The sequence below is a fragment of the Diplotaxodon limnothrissa genome, linkage group LG6 (genome assembly GCF_057381915.1).
Source record: "Diplotaxodon limnothrissa isolate DT_005_m linkage group LG6, D_limnothrissa_male_GT1.1, whole genome shotgun sequence".
Taxonomy (NCBI): Eukaryota; Metazoa; Chordata; class Actinopteri; order Cichliformes; family Cichlidae; genus Diplotaxodon; species Diplotaxodon limnothrissa.
This window is the reverse complement of record NC_140601.1, coordinates 8511788-8528270: the sequence shown is the minus strand read 5'-3', so window position 1 is coordinate 8528270 and position 16483 is coordinate 8511788. Positions and strand designations below refer to the sequence as shown.

The 16483-nt window shown below is 42.7% G+C and overlaps 1 protein-coding gene across 2 annotated transcripts; it reads right to left on the bottom strand.

Annotated features, from left to right (window-relative positions):
• Nucleotides 1–6268: 6268 nt before the first annotated feature.
• LOC146630067 (protein phosphatase 1 regulatory subunit 29-like) lies at nt 6269–10900 on the bottom strand. 2 transcript variants are annotated; one of them, XM_085355575.1, is made up of 5 exons: nt 10703–10900; nt 10021–10170; nt 8303–9294; nt 7253–7883; nt 6269–7120 (listed from the first exon to the last, which is right to left on the bottom strand). In XM_085355575.1, the coding sequence occupies exons 1-5, from the start codon at nt 10898–10900 to the stop codon at nt 6269–6271; spliced, it is 2823 nt and encodes a 940-aa protein (XP_085211701.1). The 2 variants fall into 2 exon arrangements, with proteins under 2 accessions (XP_085211701.1, XP_085211700.1); XM_085355574.1 differs by having other exon boundaries at nt 6269–7883.
• Between the last annotated feature and the right edge of the window lie 5583 nt (nt 10901–16483).

Sequence of the window (16483 nt, the reverse complement as noted above, 5' to 3'; positions counted from 1 at the left end):
GGGCTTCTGCAGGTGTGAGAAAATCTGTGATTAAACATATGTCACTGCTACAACTATTCATTTTAAAGCGGGACAGATCAGAAGGACCCATGAGAACTCAACATAACATTCACAGTAAGTGATTTCATTCTACAGGAAGTACAGACTGGAACAGAGTATGAGAATTACAACAGTGAAAACAGGAACAGTGCAGAAAAGAAACACCAATTATACAGGGAGGTAAATACAGAAACAAAAACAGACACTCGGGCTCTTAGGCCTGTAAAGACACTGAGTTCATTTCTACAGATGTTTGGTTCCACTCCATCTGCATATAAAACTCGCCGTTTTGGCACTTTTAAATGTGTCTGTAAACGTGGATAGAAATATATTCAGTCCATGTTTTGTGTAGGCAAGTGTGAATATGGTCTGTGTGTGTGTGTGTGTGTGTGTGTGTGTGTGTGTGTGTGTGTGTGTGTGTGTGTGTGTGTGTGTGTGTGTGTGTGTGTGTGTGTGTGTGCGCCAAGGTGTTTTCGTATACAAATGTGTGTAGGTATATATGCTCATGTGTGGGAAGGTGTATGTAGTGTGTGTTCTTACATTTTATGTCCATAAAGTGTTACTCTAAACTATTCAAACACGTACAGTATATTCATTGATTCTCTACATTAGCGTTTGTGTGTTTTGTGGAGTTGTGTAAGAGTGTGTGTTTGTCACAGTTGGCCACCGGTAAAAAAAACTCTTCTGTTTTTGTTGCGTGTTGGTTTCACGAGGCAACTCCCTCCGTCAGTCTCTCTTGTTCGGTTGACAGTGAGCCGAAAGGTCAGCGGATCTACCGTCAACCCACAAATAAATCAACCAACTGACGACTCAACTTCAACAGCAGACAGACATTTTTAAAATCACAGTCCTGCTTCCTCTGTGGAGCCAGTCAAATAGCCAAAGACAAAAGTCAACTCGGGGTTCTTCGGGGGTTTGGACTTGTTATCAAGCCTCTAGTTTGATACAGACAAGTCACAGAGCTTCTTTCTCAGTGCCAGTAAGCAATATAGTTTCACAGTGCTTAAAATTTAAAGTGTTGAAAGTAGTTAATTAGTCTGACACCTCTGAAAGGGGTGTGAAATGGTGTTTTTCAAATGGGGGAAGGGGGGGGGGGGGCAGAAGTGACTGTTATTTGGCAGAGATCAGAAATGATAGTTAATGTAAGTATGACCATCCAGGGTAGAAAACTAGCCTGGCATCACCAGACAAACTTAGGAATGTCAAATAGTCTGAAACTTCTTGGTTCACTTTTGATTTCCAGCAGGAGCAGAATACAATGTTTCTGGATGCAATCAGATAGACTGAAAACCACAGTGAATTCCTCATTAGCTCTCAGGTAACTGCTAGCTTGGCTGATAACCTAGCAAAACCAATGGTGAACTGCACCAAACACTTTAACTGAAAGTCTGTGCTTCTTGAAAGTTGGAGCTTCTCCAAGTCTAAGAAAATTGCCTTCAGAAACTTCTTATCTTAATCGTATGCGAATCTTAAGCTTCCGCAACAGATCACTTGATTTACCAGATTGTGGTTCGTTCCCTTCAGCTTCTAAATAGTCTGTGGTGAGACTGGAGGACCTTTGGCTCTGCCTATCAATTAGTATTCATCACAATCCATGAAAACTCAAACTCCAAGTACAACAGCACTGTCTGTACTTGGTTTAACCCAAACATAACACGTAGTGTGGATAAAATGAGAATAGCACTGACCTGCTGATAACTGCTTTTCCATTATTACAGGTCCTATAATACAGGTCCTTAGATCAGTATGTTGAAAACTCTGAAGTAAAATAAACAAATACAGAAATTAAAGCATAGCTGAAAAAAATATCTCCAAGAGCAGCAGGGAGGGAGGGAGAGCTCAGAATGAACAGTAAATTAAACCTGGCCCGGGAAAGCAAGACTGTCCCATCGTGTCACGCTTTAACACAAAAAATGCACGTCTTCAAATTGCAACAAACTGTGGCTTCTGAAATGTAATCTGATCTAAAAATGTATCATATTTTACATGTTTACAACATAAATTGATTACTTTGTTTAGCAGAATGCAGATAAATGTGCCAAGATAGGTTAAGAGATTAAATTGTCAGGACGTTACACTTCCTGTAGCACATACTTCTCACCCAAGACTCCCATTTTCTACAGTGATATTAAACTCAAGGAGAACGGGCAAAAAGTTATATTTGCAGCATAGGCTTCTGTGGTCCATTACCTTGTTAATGGTAAAGGAAAAATAGGCAAAAAGGGATAGAGGGAGGAATTCTTCTGAGTTTACTTCAGCCAGACGCTATCTGTATAGTGTTTTAATGTTTACAGCATTAATACAAAGCCAGTGTTTCCACTGCAGACTTCATCCTATGGATTCATAAGTTTAATTAAAAAGGAGCAAAGAGACCTCGCTGCCATTCCCTGGGAACCATTGCAACCCATTGGTTTCTGTGCCTGAGGTTCACATTTAGAACAACTACAACTCCAAAGGGAGGAAATGAGCAGGGTTGTTCTGTGATTTTCCATGACTATTGATTTGTGTTTTTCAATAAGCCTGAACTTCAGAAACTTACGAAACTGAAATAAGAAGCCAAACTTGCGCAGCAATGACTCCCCGAGGCAGCCAGTGATATTGTCTAGAAACCACCGTGAATTTGTTTGAGGCATATAGAAACTATCCTTCTAGTTTATAACTTAATAAAAAGCTTTTAGACCAGACCCATTCAACCCAAAGTACCAGGACTAGAATCGTGATGTTAATGCCAGTTTTGTGGCACAAAAAAAAAGAAGCCTAGCGAATTATTTTTGTTCAGAGCATACACAATGCCTGATTACCAGTTTAATTGTACTCTTGAATTCCTCTCCTCTGGGTAAAGGTAGTTTGACTTGTGAGACTGCCACAAGCTGTGCTTTCTCAATTGTTCCCTGTTACCTTTAACTTCTGAAGGCCTACGATTTCATACATGACCATGGTTAAGTACACAGACTGGAAAGAAGATGCACTCTATCAAATCCCAGGTTATAGAATCTGTACATTTGTCAGTATCAACCAGTGGAAGTAAAGAAGAGCAAAGCTTGGTCACCATGTATGAACTCCTCTCCGGGGCAGAGGAAAAAGTCTGCTTGGAGAACAGCTTGGTTAAAGAGTAATTTTATAGATTTAAATAAACACTGGACTGGTGGACAAAAGTGAGTGATGGTCTTGGTAATGGTGTGACGTATGGCAAATTGGAAACTATGAATAATTCCATGAATAACTGAGCTAATGTTATTCCTTACATCTAAAGAAATGCCTTCGGGGTGCGTGAGGGTAACCTCAGCTCGATTCCCCTTCTTCTTCCAAGTTAAGCCATTATTTTTTTAAAAAGCTTCTACCCCTGCATAGCCTGTGGTACTAATTTAAAACTAATTGATTGGTGATTCCTTTTGTACGTTACAAATAGGGGAGCTGCCAGTAAAACTTGAACAAAAGGCAAAAATAGAACACTAGGCACTTTATAAAAAATGGACACGGTCCAACTGAGTGCCCAAGGGAATTCACACTGTGGATTTTTTATGCGCTACCACTCGCCCAAATTAGGTTCTATTGATCTAATGATAAAGTAATGACATTCTGCTGACATCCCATTGCAAACACCAGTGGGTCTATTGCACTGACTGCCACAGATGACATAGAAATGCCAGTTATTACTCAAAATAATAGAATATCAAAAGCAAAAACATTCTCTGACTTGTCTTTGTTTTGGTTTTTTTGGTCCAGGTTTTGAGAGATTGTGCCATCACACTGCTGCAGTGGAAGTGAAGGTGATTTTCATTCAGACAAATTAAATATATTACAATCAGACATTTCTTTTAGTGACAAAGGGTGGCAAATTATAACATATTTGGATGGGACAATTTATGCAGAACAAAGTGCAGTGTTAAAAAATCTAATAAAATGACATGTCCCAACTGCTTTTAAACATGATCATTTCTATTTCTCACAGCAGATTTGGGGTCATTTGCGCTGACCTTTGCGACTCTGCCTATTCTTTAGACGTACATTTTATAGGTGAAAGAGTAAATAAATGCCCCATCAAACTCACACTGTCAATGGTGGCTTGATTCAAGGCCTATCAAAACAATAACATCAGATTAAATCCTGTGGAAAATCAAATAAGAATGCATTACTTGCATGCCTTGCAAACAGGCCAATCCAGACCAATCATACTCAAAGCAGAAAGAACATAGCCCAGAAGGTTATAGCCTAATTTCACCTTCACCTGCACAAGTGAAGGTGAATGACTTTTTGTTTTTCACGCCAGTGTCTGACTATCATTCCTGCCTGCAAAAAATGGAGGGAAATGCAAAATGATGAGACATTATATAAATAAAAAATGGGTAGACAGACAGCGAAACAAGGCTATCCGTTATTAATTTCAGTCAAGCTCTGAATCCTGCAGAGTTAATAATATCAGCAGAGCCTTCTGACCTCAGATGATGATACAACATCAGCCTTCAAAAATTAGTCATTAATTTATCCCATTAAGTTGGACAGAGTTGGCAGAAAAACAGAGGGAAATGAGTTATATTTGCATTTTAAGAATTTATAGCTTGTAATAGGAATTTGGGCAGAAAATTAAATAAAAATGCTCAAGGTCTCTTGTTTAGTCCACAACAGTCCCAAGCCTTGCTCCTCTAATCCATTTTCATTGTATTAACCATAGTTTTAAACCCTAATCCTAAATAAACCAAGGCTGTAACTTCCCTTTGTTTTCTTTATACTTTGCTGACCACAATGGAAAAGATTATAATGGAAACCTGTAAAGTCATACCTCCCAAGGGCACTTTGGTCCAGGTCTAGCGAGCTACCAGCTTCCACCCAGAGCACAAGGTGGTCATATATAGTGTAGCGTCAGAGTACATCCCTAGGGTCTTCACCCTGCGTATTATTCATTTCATCTTAACGTGTAGTAGTGGAAGCATTTCACTTTTTTGTTTTTAGGGCTCCTTGCATTCAGTTGATTCAAAGGCAACTGACAATACACTGAAGTCTGTCTGCATAATGGGGAAATTGTTAAAAATGAGATGCTGCTACAGTAAACCCTTACTTATTCTTAGTTTGCCTCTATTCCTAAACATGATTACCATTTTCTTTAATATAGGAGCTAATGGCTGTCCTGTAAACCTGCATAACTCAACCTAAAGTAATTTCTGCAAGACTTGGACTATTGAAATGTAAATTTTTCATCTCATAACTTCCCTTATGAAAAGAAATATGCTACAACTGTAAATAAGAAATGGACTATGGGACAAAAATGCCTGTGGGTCTTCATGCTATCTCAACAGACAATACACAGTTATGTACTCACTCACATTCACTCATAACTTCCTGACTTTGTTGTTATCCATATATTAGCTGTACAGGCTTTGCTACCTTGGGTGAGCTTGAGAATAATAAACGACTCACCGACAACCAGAACTTTACTCTTTCACACACAAGTAATCACTCAAGCATGCAGAAACTGTACGTGCATGTCCATACACTACTGAACATCTGTTTGTAGGTGCTTCAAATCAATGAGTGTGCGCAACACAAAGCGTTCCTGAACTATTCTCACACCGGCTAATCGCCAGGAAGAACAATTAACCTGATAAGTATCATTTAATGTCTTCCCTAAAGAGGGAGATTCAGGCTTTTCTAAAACAAAACACACCTAATTCTTCACCCTGCTTCCTCATTACCATCCTAAATGATGTTTCTATAGGACAGCAGGTACTGCCGTGCCATGGAATGATTGTTTTGTGAATAACGGCTTGATGGGATTAGAGAAAAAACAGATGGCGCTTAAGTCATGATGGGTGCTGTTTCTGGGGAGATAGCTGAGCTCCAGTTTGCCAGCAGTGAGGTAGAAGACGTTTGCTTGTCATCACCTCGCCTTTGATCATTAGTGATTAGTCAACAGGTCTGTGAAGCCTGAAAGGACCAAAGTGCCCAGGGTGAGGCAGGATTCTCGTTAAAAATCATTCGTGTTGAGGTGAAGACAGAGGAGAACCTTGGAAATAGCCTCTGAAAATGTCAATGGATTTTCACAAAATCAATTTTTAAAAATCACCAGGAGAATACCTCTTTAATTCTTGAACAGGCGCCTGAATGACCTGTGTCGCTAGACACCTCTGAGGAAACATTATCTGTCTTGCTACCTTAATATGTTCCTCTTCAGTAGTCTGCTGTTGGCATTCATTCCACAATCTCCCTTAGGACATAAGCTTTGCTCCCCAGCTCACAGCTTCTGCTGGGCGGAAACACCTTTCCAGTAGTCCAAAATATCATGAAGGTCCTCGTCCTTGGCAAACTGCACCTTCTTGCGCAGAGCATGCCCTGCTGCTATATAGGATGCTTCCTCTCTAGGGCTTTTCTTGTAAGGTCGGAATCGCTCCCAGATTCGCAGTGTGCTCTCAGATGAGTACTCTGGACTGGAAGAGTAGCCAGAGTTGTAGTTGTGGTGACGAGAAGGTGAGAGCTGGGAGTAGGTGGATGTGGCATCCCTCTTGGTGCGCCCAAGTGGCTTGAGAAACGAAGCCTTTTGGGATGGTGAAGGCGATTCATTGCCACCCTCATAGTAGAGTGCAGGAAAGGAGTGGCGGTGCTCAGAGCTATGATAGTCTGGCTGAACTTCCAAGTGCTGCTGTTGCTGCTGTCCAGAGCTTACAGCGCCACCTCCATTCCCACTATTACATCCCATTCCTCCCCCATTTAAGCTCAGGCCTCCGCCATTAATATTTCCCATTCCATTTCCGTTACAGCCTCCTATTCCACCACCTCCTCCACTTCCTCCCGCTCCAACACAACCCACGGGGCTACCCTTTTCTCCTGGGTACTTGGGAGGATCACTGCGCTGCTCAGGGATGTCTACACTATACACTCTTGTGTTCTTGGCAGAGCCTGCAGAAGGGGGACCACAGCGGTTCTTAACCACAGCAGTGTCTGCGCTCAGTTGCCTCTGAAGGGGCCGCACTGCATTGGCTGGGGGTGGATCACGGTAAGGAGGGGAGAGAAATCCACCCCCGCTGATACCAGGCCGCTCAGATAAGGGCATGACCAGGGGCACTGGGGCCATTGAAGGCGGGTGAGGCTGTTGATGGAGCTGTGGATGAGGCTGAGAATGGGGCTGAGAATGGGACTGAGGATGTGGCTGAGGATGTGGTTGAGGAATTGGCTGAGGATGAGGTTGTGGATGAGGTTGAAGGTGAGGCTTAGGGTGCACCTTTGGAGAGGAAGCCATGATCTGATCTCCAGGGTGACCTGGAGAGAGGGGGAGAAGGTTGCGCGGGAGCGATGCTATGCAAGGAGGCTGGGAGGACACAGAACTGGTATTGTCAGCTGTGGTCACAGCATTAGCTGAGGCATCCAGCTTCAGGGCATCAATGCAGTTGTTGATAATCTGGTTCACCTTATCGACCTCCTTAGCAATGGTGGAGATCTCTGATGCTGAGCCACGACCGTCATCATCTGAATCCTCCCCAGCCTCCGTCCCATTCTCAGCCCCACCTCGCATATCCACAACTACTTCCCCTCCTGGCCCTGCTCCTCCAGCTGCCATCACTGCCTCCCTGCCTTCCCCTGCCATTCCCGTTGTCCTTATATCCATGTAGTTACCCTTGCCACCCATAGCCTCAGAGAAGGCAGTGGCCATTTTTTCCACCTGTGGCAAGGTGGAGAGGCGGGAAGAACTGGTGTTGGCTGAACCGTGAAGCATGCCTGTGCTAGAGGAGGCAGATTGGGGCAGCTTGGCTCCTGCACCGCCTGAATGGTGATGCTGGTGGTGAGCCTGCTCCTGAAGACGCTGCATGGCATTTGGGTCATTGACTACAGCTGCAGCTGCTTCTGGGCCATACCTAAAAAAAAAGGTCAGATTTACTTTTAAACAAACAATACTCTGTTTCCATATTGCGTACCTTTTCTAAAAACTGGTTTCCCTTCAGTGATGGCCTAAGATGACAAAATCCTTGCTTTTTTAATTAAAGCTTAAAGAATTATAAAAATGACCTAAAGACTCGATAAAGAGTATGACTGATTTTTTTAAGCCATTGCTTGCAGTTAGAATAAATGAGGTCTTTCATAAATTCAAAAAGAAATGCACTGCAGCAAAACAACTAATGAAGAGATAATGAAATAATAAATTGTTCCAAAGAAGTCAATTACACCCACAGGACATAGTCATGTCAGTTTTTGGCTACAACATCCAAAGATGCATGACAGAAGATTCTATTGTGATCCCCAAAACTTTGATTAACAAACATGCACTGTCTCATACCTCATTTCCAAAATTGTTTTCTTCACACTAATTGCTTTTTCCTTCTCTTCCTGGATGCGTCGGCGCCTCAGACAGTAATAGACAAATCCAAGAACAATGACCATGCCAAACAGACATCCCAGGATGGTCATGATGTAGTGGGTTGTTGTGGAAGGATTCGTTTGGTGGTCCAGTGGTCCAGTAGCTCGTGTGGTAAAAGACATGCAGGTGTGGTTGTACTTTTGAGACTTCCTTACAGAAGCCACACAACAGGTGTAATTGGACTGTGGTTTCAGCCCCTTCAAAGTTATCGTGGCTTTGCTTGACTTGAGGGATATGTCCTCTTCAAGAGAAGTGTTGTTATACCGGGAGAGAACATACATCTTACTGTAGGGATGTGGGATCTTGACTATTAGTGAAGCTGTGTACGGAGCAACTGTTTGAAGCTTCATAGAAATTTGAGGGTTATAGATAGGGTCAGCAGTGGATGAGGTGGTTGGCTGATGGTACACACCTTGATCTTGGTCCAAACCCATCCCTGAGCCATCTTGATCTGGCATCTGAGAGGTCATCCCTGGAATTATCACACCATCACGACACATTGATAATAATATGTTTCGAGCATTTCTTCCATTTCCATACCCGGGACTCAAGAGTGGATAGCCAGTCATTTCTGGAGGTGTTTCACACTGGAGACGGTCATAGGTGCGGGTGACATTGTTAAACTCATCCAGCCAAGTGAGAAAACTGTAAAGCTCGCAGCCACAGTGGAACGGGTTTCCACCTAGTTCACATACTGTCAGTCTGCTGAGAACCGTTAAAGTAGATGGGTCAAGACGGGCCAACTTGTTGGAAGATAAGTCTAGGCTGTTGAGGTTGGGACACTCCCAGAAGGCATTGGTGGCAATGACCTCAATGAGGTTGTGTTGCAAGAAGAGGCACTGCATTCGACCCAGACCTCTCAACATGCCCTCAGTCAGGTTGGTTAGTTTGTTGTAGCCCAGTTGAAGAACCTGGGTCAAGGAGACAATCGGCTGTTAAAAAATATGCTCAGTTGTTCACCACATTTTCATTAATTGGTTGTTGCTTTTCTGTAGAGGATGTCAGAACACAGTTTAAGCTGAAACAATTTGGGAACATTTTGCTGCATTATCTAACCAAGTGTTAAGACATGAGTGATTCAACCGGACAAACATCTGAAATGATATACACAAGAAATTCACAGATTCATTTGCTGTTAACACTTACATTTAGCATGGTCTAAATGGGATTCATATTTAACCTCCTAAGACCTGAACTCTTCCACGTCATGCATTTTTAATTTCTCTTTGATATTTGGGGATATTGGGACCTGATGAATGTAAAAACAAAGAATTACCAGTTTTTTCTTTTTTTACCTAATTTTTTTTTTTAAGAAAAATGAGAGCCACATATGAGGATATTTATTTAAAATTTCGATAGAGCAGTTGCAGTATAATGTCCTCGTAAGTGGATATCAGGCCCTTGTAGAGCAAAATTGAGTATTTTGGTCTAAATAACCCAAAATGTGATGTCCACATATGTGGACGCCAGGTCCTAGGAGGTTAAAGACTTTACTCATTTTTCATCCACTTTTGCAGGAATATAAGAGAACTTTCCGGAAGTCTTAAGGAACGTCTATTATTTCCTTATGTACAGGTGAAGAAATAAAGTTTAAAAAAAGAGAGACAGTAAAAGCAGTTTCACTTTTGGCTTCAGACCTGTAGGTTGGCCTGTCCAGCAAAGGCGCCATCTTCAATGTAGCTGATTTCATTCTTGGTTAGATTGAGGTCAGTAAGGTTTGTAAAGCGGTACATGGAGGTAAAGAGCACGGCCTTAAGTTTATTCTCATTCAGCCTCAGGTCATGCACCTAAGAGAGACAAGACAACAGTTCACTTTACTTTTTCTGTTATAAGGGGAAGACCTAAAAAGACAGAAGCATATTGGAACCTACGTTTTTGCTTAATGAGAAATTTCCCCAGTTACACGTCGCATTCCCCAGTAATCACAGCGCATTTGTAAGCTCTTGTACACTGCTTCTGAAACATCTAGATTATGTAGGTCTTTATGCTATCTCAGTTAGGTAAAATATCTTCATATTACGTTGTCTCGTTTTAATGACTTACACTGGCAATTGTGCAGTGTTACGCCAACTAAAATATATGTTGCTTTCATTATAAGATGTCAGTGACATCATACATTTGAGTACATTACAATACCAACTATATTTAGGGAACAGACATAAAACAGCCTTCACATTCACATAGTTTACAATGACCATTACACTGAGTGTAAGAACATTAGAATCACTGTTTTCTAGTCAACATCATCATGGAGGCACAGGTTCAGCAGAGGTTGCTATAGTGATAGAGCACAACTGGCCTGCAGATAGTCATACTGACCGTGCTGTTGATGTGCTGGGGGATGGTCTCATATGGAGGCTGGTTCTGACTGCAGATAGCAAGCCAAACGTAACCTTTTTCCCCCTCTATCAGCCAGCAATCCCCTTTCACTGTGCCAGACAGGTGGAGGAGCAACAGTGCAGGGAGCAGGAGCGAGAGACACAGGGTTGGAGAGAGAGGGGACAGTCTGCTGGCCATGGTTTGGATGTCTGAGTGCCACCTCAGTAGAAGGGTAGGGGGGTCGGGGAAAGGATGGATAGAGCAGCAGTTCAAGTTCAACGCTGGAACCGATGCAAATCGGGAGGCAAGTTTAAATAGACAGAGCAGTTAATGTAAAGGCTTCCTTCTCAACAATTAGAGCTGAGGTTGCAGCATGGCAGCAAGTCCTGTCCCCATTTTAGGTGTTCCATGTCAAAGGGTTTTGGAGACTGTCAACCCAGCAGCTACTCATGGCCCCGTAAAACCGTATGACTCGATAGCACCAACGAGGACGTGCTCGATCTCAGACGAAAGGTAGAATGCCTGTACAACATAGACAGGAGGAGACAAGAAGGGAGAGGGAAAATTAACAGCGTTTATGACAGAATGATTAAGAGTAGGCAGAAAATTCTAATGCAGTTCATATATCCCCAGATGGTTTGGAATTAACTGAGTGCAGGTCTTATTAAAGTATAGGAATACATTTTTTTTAAAGTATGACTCTAATACCCATGTTACCCAATCTTTTCAAGGTAATGCACCACAGTAATAAATCCATTAACTGCCATGATTACTCCATTAAGTCTTAATAAAGCCCAGAGAAATATAGTATTACTTTTCAAATGAAACCAGACTTTTTACGCTCTGTAATTACTCATAGTCATGAACAGCGCTACAGTACAAGAAGCTGCAAGTTCTTCCATTTAGACATCATGATGGACTAATAAAAATGTAAATCGCCAAGAATATGAAAGCGACGCTGGTTGTCTAATGTGTTTTTGTCATTGTTTACAAGGCTCGCCAGCTCGCAGCTGCAGTTCTATTAGTTTAACTCTAAGGTATATGATGAAACAATGACAATTTAATAGCTGAGGTTTTACAGGGGTAAAAACAGAAAGATGGGCTAAGTGGAAAACAGAGAAGGGATGATGTAATTTGCATGTTTTAACAGGATGCTAGCTGACATTTAGCCAGTTACCTTTCTCTGGGGATTAACCATGGTTTAGGCTCTAATCCAGCGTAAAATATTATGTATCTCATCAAAACAGCAGCAACTCTTTTAATTATTTTTCAAAGTTTTGATTTCCTCCCAGGGGAAAGTTATCTAGCCAAAACATGAATGACAGCTAATTGATAGTGACAACAACTGTGAAATAGACTTGCTCAATTCCAAATACACTTCCCTTTGTCCTTTTTTAAAAAACTTATATTTATTTATGTTTTTAGGTTGTCTCAAGTAGATGAAGCGAATCTGATGTGTCTCAAGGAAGTGAAGCACTTACACGGTGTAAACCAGGAGAAACAGAAGAGAGATTTGGGTGCTTCTGTTCAAGTGCCCGTTTGTGATAATCTGTTCTTCCCTCCTTTTCTTTCTCATCATCTGTCTCTTTGCACATCTTAGTTAGCCTCACAGGGAAAAGGCTTCCCTTCACATTATTCTGTGAAATTGATATTGGCATTTCAATTCCTCCACCAGAGGCCTTTAACCTGTGTTTGACCCAGACTTGCTGTCATCCTCATGAGTGCATGAAACACACAAAAGGAAACAAAAAAAAAAGAAATGTACAACTTAACCGCTGCGAAACAACAGCTAGTTATCCCCATCAACAGTGTAATTATGAAAGTCATTCATTAATCATCTGTTATGGATTGGACTTTGATGTGCCTGATTTCAGTGATTGTACTTGTGTGTATGTGAGCCTTACTTCATTGCATTTCCCGATGAAAAGATGCAACTAAAGTGAATCATTCATCAAACAACGATTTGGACATTGATCATCATGCCATGCTGAAACTGACACAGATTCTCATCCTTCTTCTTTCATCCCGTTCCTGAACTGCTTCCCTCTTCGCTCTTTGAAAACATCTCCAAGGCTGGCAATACGATGTAGTGACACAATACTGATCTTTTTTTTTCCTCTTAGGTTTTAATGGAATGGACCGACAAAGCCTCTGGCTCAATTCTGCAGTTTAAGAAGATTTCAGAAGCTAGAAAAATAATTTTTAATAATTAAAAAAAAACTGAGTGTGTCATGCTTGTGATTACCGTAAGGCTGTTTTTCTCCCGTTGGGAACTCATATTCACATCATATCTGATACAACATGACTGGTAGCCTGACGTGATATTTACTGTGCTGAAAAACATGAAAGTCTAGTCAGTCAGGATCCACTTGAAAGCTAGTTGTTTACTGCAGAGCCCCGTAACAACAACTTCCACAGTAGTTTTAATTTATAATGCTGTAATGATCATGACCACACTAGTCCATTCTGTCTTATCGTCCGGTTTAGTCTCGTGTCTCTCCCTCCATCTCTGCCTATAACCAAATTTGCTGTTATCTGACTTCCTGTCTCTTTTCTGCCCAGCTTTTTCTCCTGTCTGCTTTGTTTTTAAGCCTGCTTATCTCTCCTGCCTTTCAGCTAGAAATACAAATGAATATACTTCATCACCAAAACATAACCTGACACCTTTTGTGCGCTATCGCCTCCCCTCCTCACTGCTTGCATGATATTCATGCCATCAGTTTTATTTTAACAAGAAAACAAAGGGAGTGACAGCCTTGTTTCCCACCTTCTTTTCTTCTTCAAACAGGGCTCTCATTGTTTTTAATTACTGTCCATGAGAGCTGAGCTTTAATTAGAGTTTTGTATCTGACAAACAGAATTAATGATGTCAGGTCACCAAGACGTTTCTGACTCTGTGAATATGAACACCCTGTAACAACGGCTAGAACTAGGCAGACTCCAAGAGCTAACCAGCTGTTTAAAATTAATGTCTTTTAACCCTTGTATGGTGTTCGGGTCTGTGAGACCCGTGTTCAGTTTTTTTCAAAAGAAAAATTAAACAATTAATTATTTTTTCACGTGTAAATGTGTTGTGTCTTTCCACTCACTCCACTTGATTATAACTGATTTATTTATAACATTTTATATAAAAGAAAAACGAGAAGCACATTAATTCATAAATGTGATCTAACAAAGGTAAAGGGAAAAAATTAACCATGTTTGCTGTTCATATGTCTTGTAATTGGGATGAAGTAAACATCTGTTGAGTAATTTAACATAAAATTGTTTGATAGTGTTAATTTGGAAAGCCAAAACTCTAGTGGGTCCACCAGACCCATGAACACTGGCTGAGTAACAAAAATACGAACACCACACAAGGGTTAAATATATATTTATTTATTAATTTTTTGAGTAACTTGCTACTACATTCTGTCTAGCGTGCCACTAGCTTGTCTTAGCTTTAACTGCTCTAAGATCAGAAAAAACTTGTGTGTTATTATACATATACAAATATCTCACACACACACACACACACACACACACACACACACACATATATATACATATACATATATATATGTATATATAAACTAACACCCAGCACGCCCCTGCGGGCGGTTTATCCTTCAAGCTCGGGTCCTCTACCAGAGGCCTGGGAGCTTGAGGGTCCTGCGCAGTATCTTAGCTGTTCCCAGGACTGCGCTCTTCTGGACAGAGATCTCCGATGTTGTTCCTGGGATCTGCTGGAGCCACTCGCCTAGCTTGGGAGTCACCGCACCTAGTGCTCCGATTACCACGGGGACCACCGTTACCTTCACCCTCCACATCCTCTCGAGCTCTTCTCTGAGCCCTTGGTATTTCTCCAGCTTCTCGTGTTCCTTCTTCCTGATATTGCTGTCATTCGGAACCGCTACATCGATCACTACGGCCATCTTCTTCTGTTTGTCTACCACCACTATGTCCGGTTGGTTAGCCACCACCATTTTGTCCGTCTGTATCTGGAAGTCCCACAGGATCTTAGCTCGGTCATTCTCCACCACCCTTGGGGGCATCTCCCATTTTGACCTCGGGACTTCCAGGTTATACTCGGCACAGATGTTCCTGTACACTATGCCGGCCACTTGGTTATGGCGTTCCATGTATGCCTTGCCTGCTAGCATCTTGCACCCTGCTGTTATGTGCTGGATTGTCTCTGGGGCATCTTTACACAGCCTGCACCTGGGGTCTTGCCTGGTGTGATAGACCCCAGCCTCTATGGATCTTGTGCTCAGAGCTTGTTCTTGTGCTGCCATGATTAGTGCCTCTGTGCTGTCTTTCAGTCCAGCTTTGTCCAGCCACTGGTAGGATTTCTGGATATCAGCCACCTCCTCTATCTGCCGGTGGTACATACCGTGCAGGGGCCTGTCCTTCCATGATGGTTCCTCGTCTCCCTCCTCTTTCTTGGGTTTCTGCTGCCTGAGGTATTCACTGAGCACTCGGTCAGTTGGGGCCATCTTCCTAATGTATTCTTGGATGTTCGTTGTCTCATCCTGGACTGTGGTGCTGACACTCACCAGTCCCCGGCCCCCTTCCTTCCGCTTAGCGTACAGCCTCAGGGTGCTGGATTTGGGGTGAAACCCTCCATGCATGGTAAGGAGCTTTCTTGTCTTTATGTCAGTGGCTTCTATCTCCTCCTTTGGCCAGCCTATTACCCCAGCAGGGTACCTGATCACGGGCAGGGCGTACGTGTTGATGGCCCGGATCTTGTTCTTACCATTCAGCTGACTCCTCAGGACTTGCCTGACCCTCTGCAGGTACTTGGTGGTTGCAGCTTTTCTAGCGGCCTCTTCATGGTTCCCATTCGCCTGTGGGATCCCCAAGTACTTGTAACTGTCCTCTATGTCTGCAATGTTGCCTTCTGGTAGTTCAATCCCCTCAGTTCTGACTACCTTCCCTCTCTTTGTTACCATCCGACTACACTTCTCCAGTCCGAACGACATTCCAATGTCATTGCTGTATAGCCTGGTAGTGTGGATCAGTGAATCGATGTCTCGTTCACTCTTGGCATACAGCTTGATGTCATCCATGTACAGGAGGTGGCTGACAACTGCTCCGTTCTGTAGTCGGTATCCGTAGCCAGTCTTGTTAATGATCTCACTGAGGGGGTTCAGGCCTATGCAGAACAGCAGTGGGGACAGAGCATCTCCTTGGTAGATCCCGCACTTGATGGTGACTTGTGCTATGGGCTTGGAGTTGGCCTCTAGTGTTGTACGCCACATCCCCATTGAGTTCCTGATGAAGGCTCTTAGGGTCCCATTGATCTTGTACAATTCTAGGCATTCCAGTATCCAGCTGTGGGGCATTGAGTCATAGGCCTTCTTGTAATCAATCCAGGCAGTGCACAGGTTGGTCAGTCTGGTCTTGCAGTCTCGGCTGATTGTTCTGTCTACCAGTAGCTGGTGTTTTGCGCCTCTGGTATTCTTGCCAATTCCTTTCTGTGTCCCGCTCATGTATTGACCCATGTGCCTGTTCATCTTAGCCGATATGATGCCTGACAGGAGCTTCCATGTAGTACTGAGGCAGGTTATTGGTCGGTAGTTGGAGGGGACCGGTCCCTTCTTGGGGTCCTTGGGGATCAGGACCGTCCGGCCTTCAGTTAGCCATTCCGGGTGTTTCTCGTTAACTAGCAGCTGGTTCATTTGTGCTGCCAGACGCTCGTGGAGTGCAGTCAGCTTCTTCAGCCAGTAGGCGTGAACCATGTCGGGCCCTGGTGCTGTCCAACTCTTCATACTGGAGACCCTTTCTTGGATATCTGCCACT

What these genes read in the sequence shown, in the direction of transcription:
- LOC146630067 (XM_085355574.1), bottom strand. Translation starts at nt 10,900, where the DNA reads ATGGCCAGCAGACTGTCCCCTCTCTCTCCAACCCTGTGTCTCTCGCTC. An exon ending in CCCAGCACATCAACAGCACG is followed by an intron (nt 10,171 to 10,702) that starts GTCAGTATGACT and finishes TGTCTCTCTTAG; the next exon opens with GTGCATGACCTGAGGCTGAA. An exon ending in CTGGACAGGCCAACCTACAG is followed by an intron (nt 9,295 to 10,020) that starts GTCTGAAGCCAA and finishes TCCTTGACCCAG; the next exon opens with GTTCTTCAACTGGGCTACAA.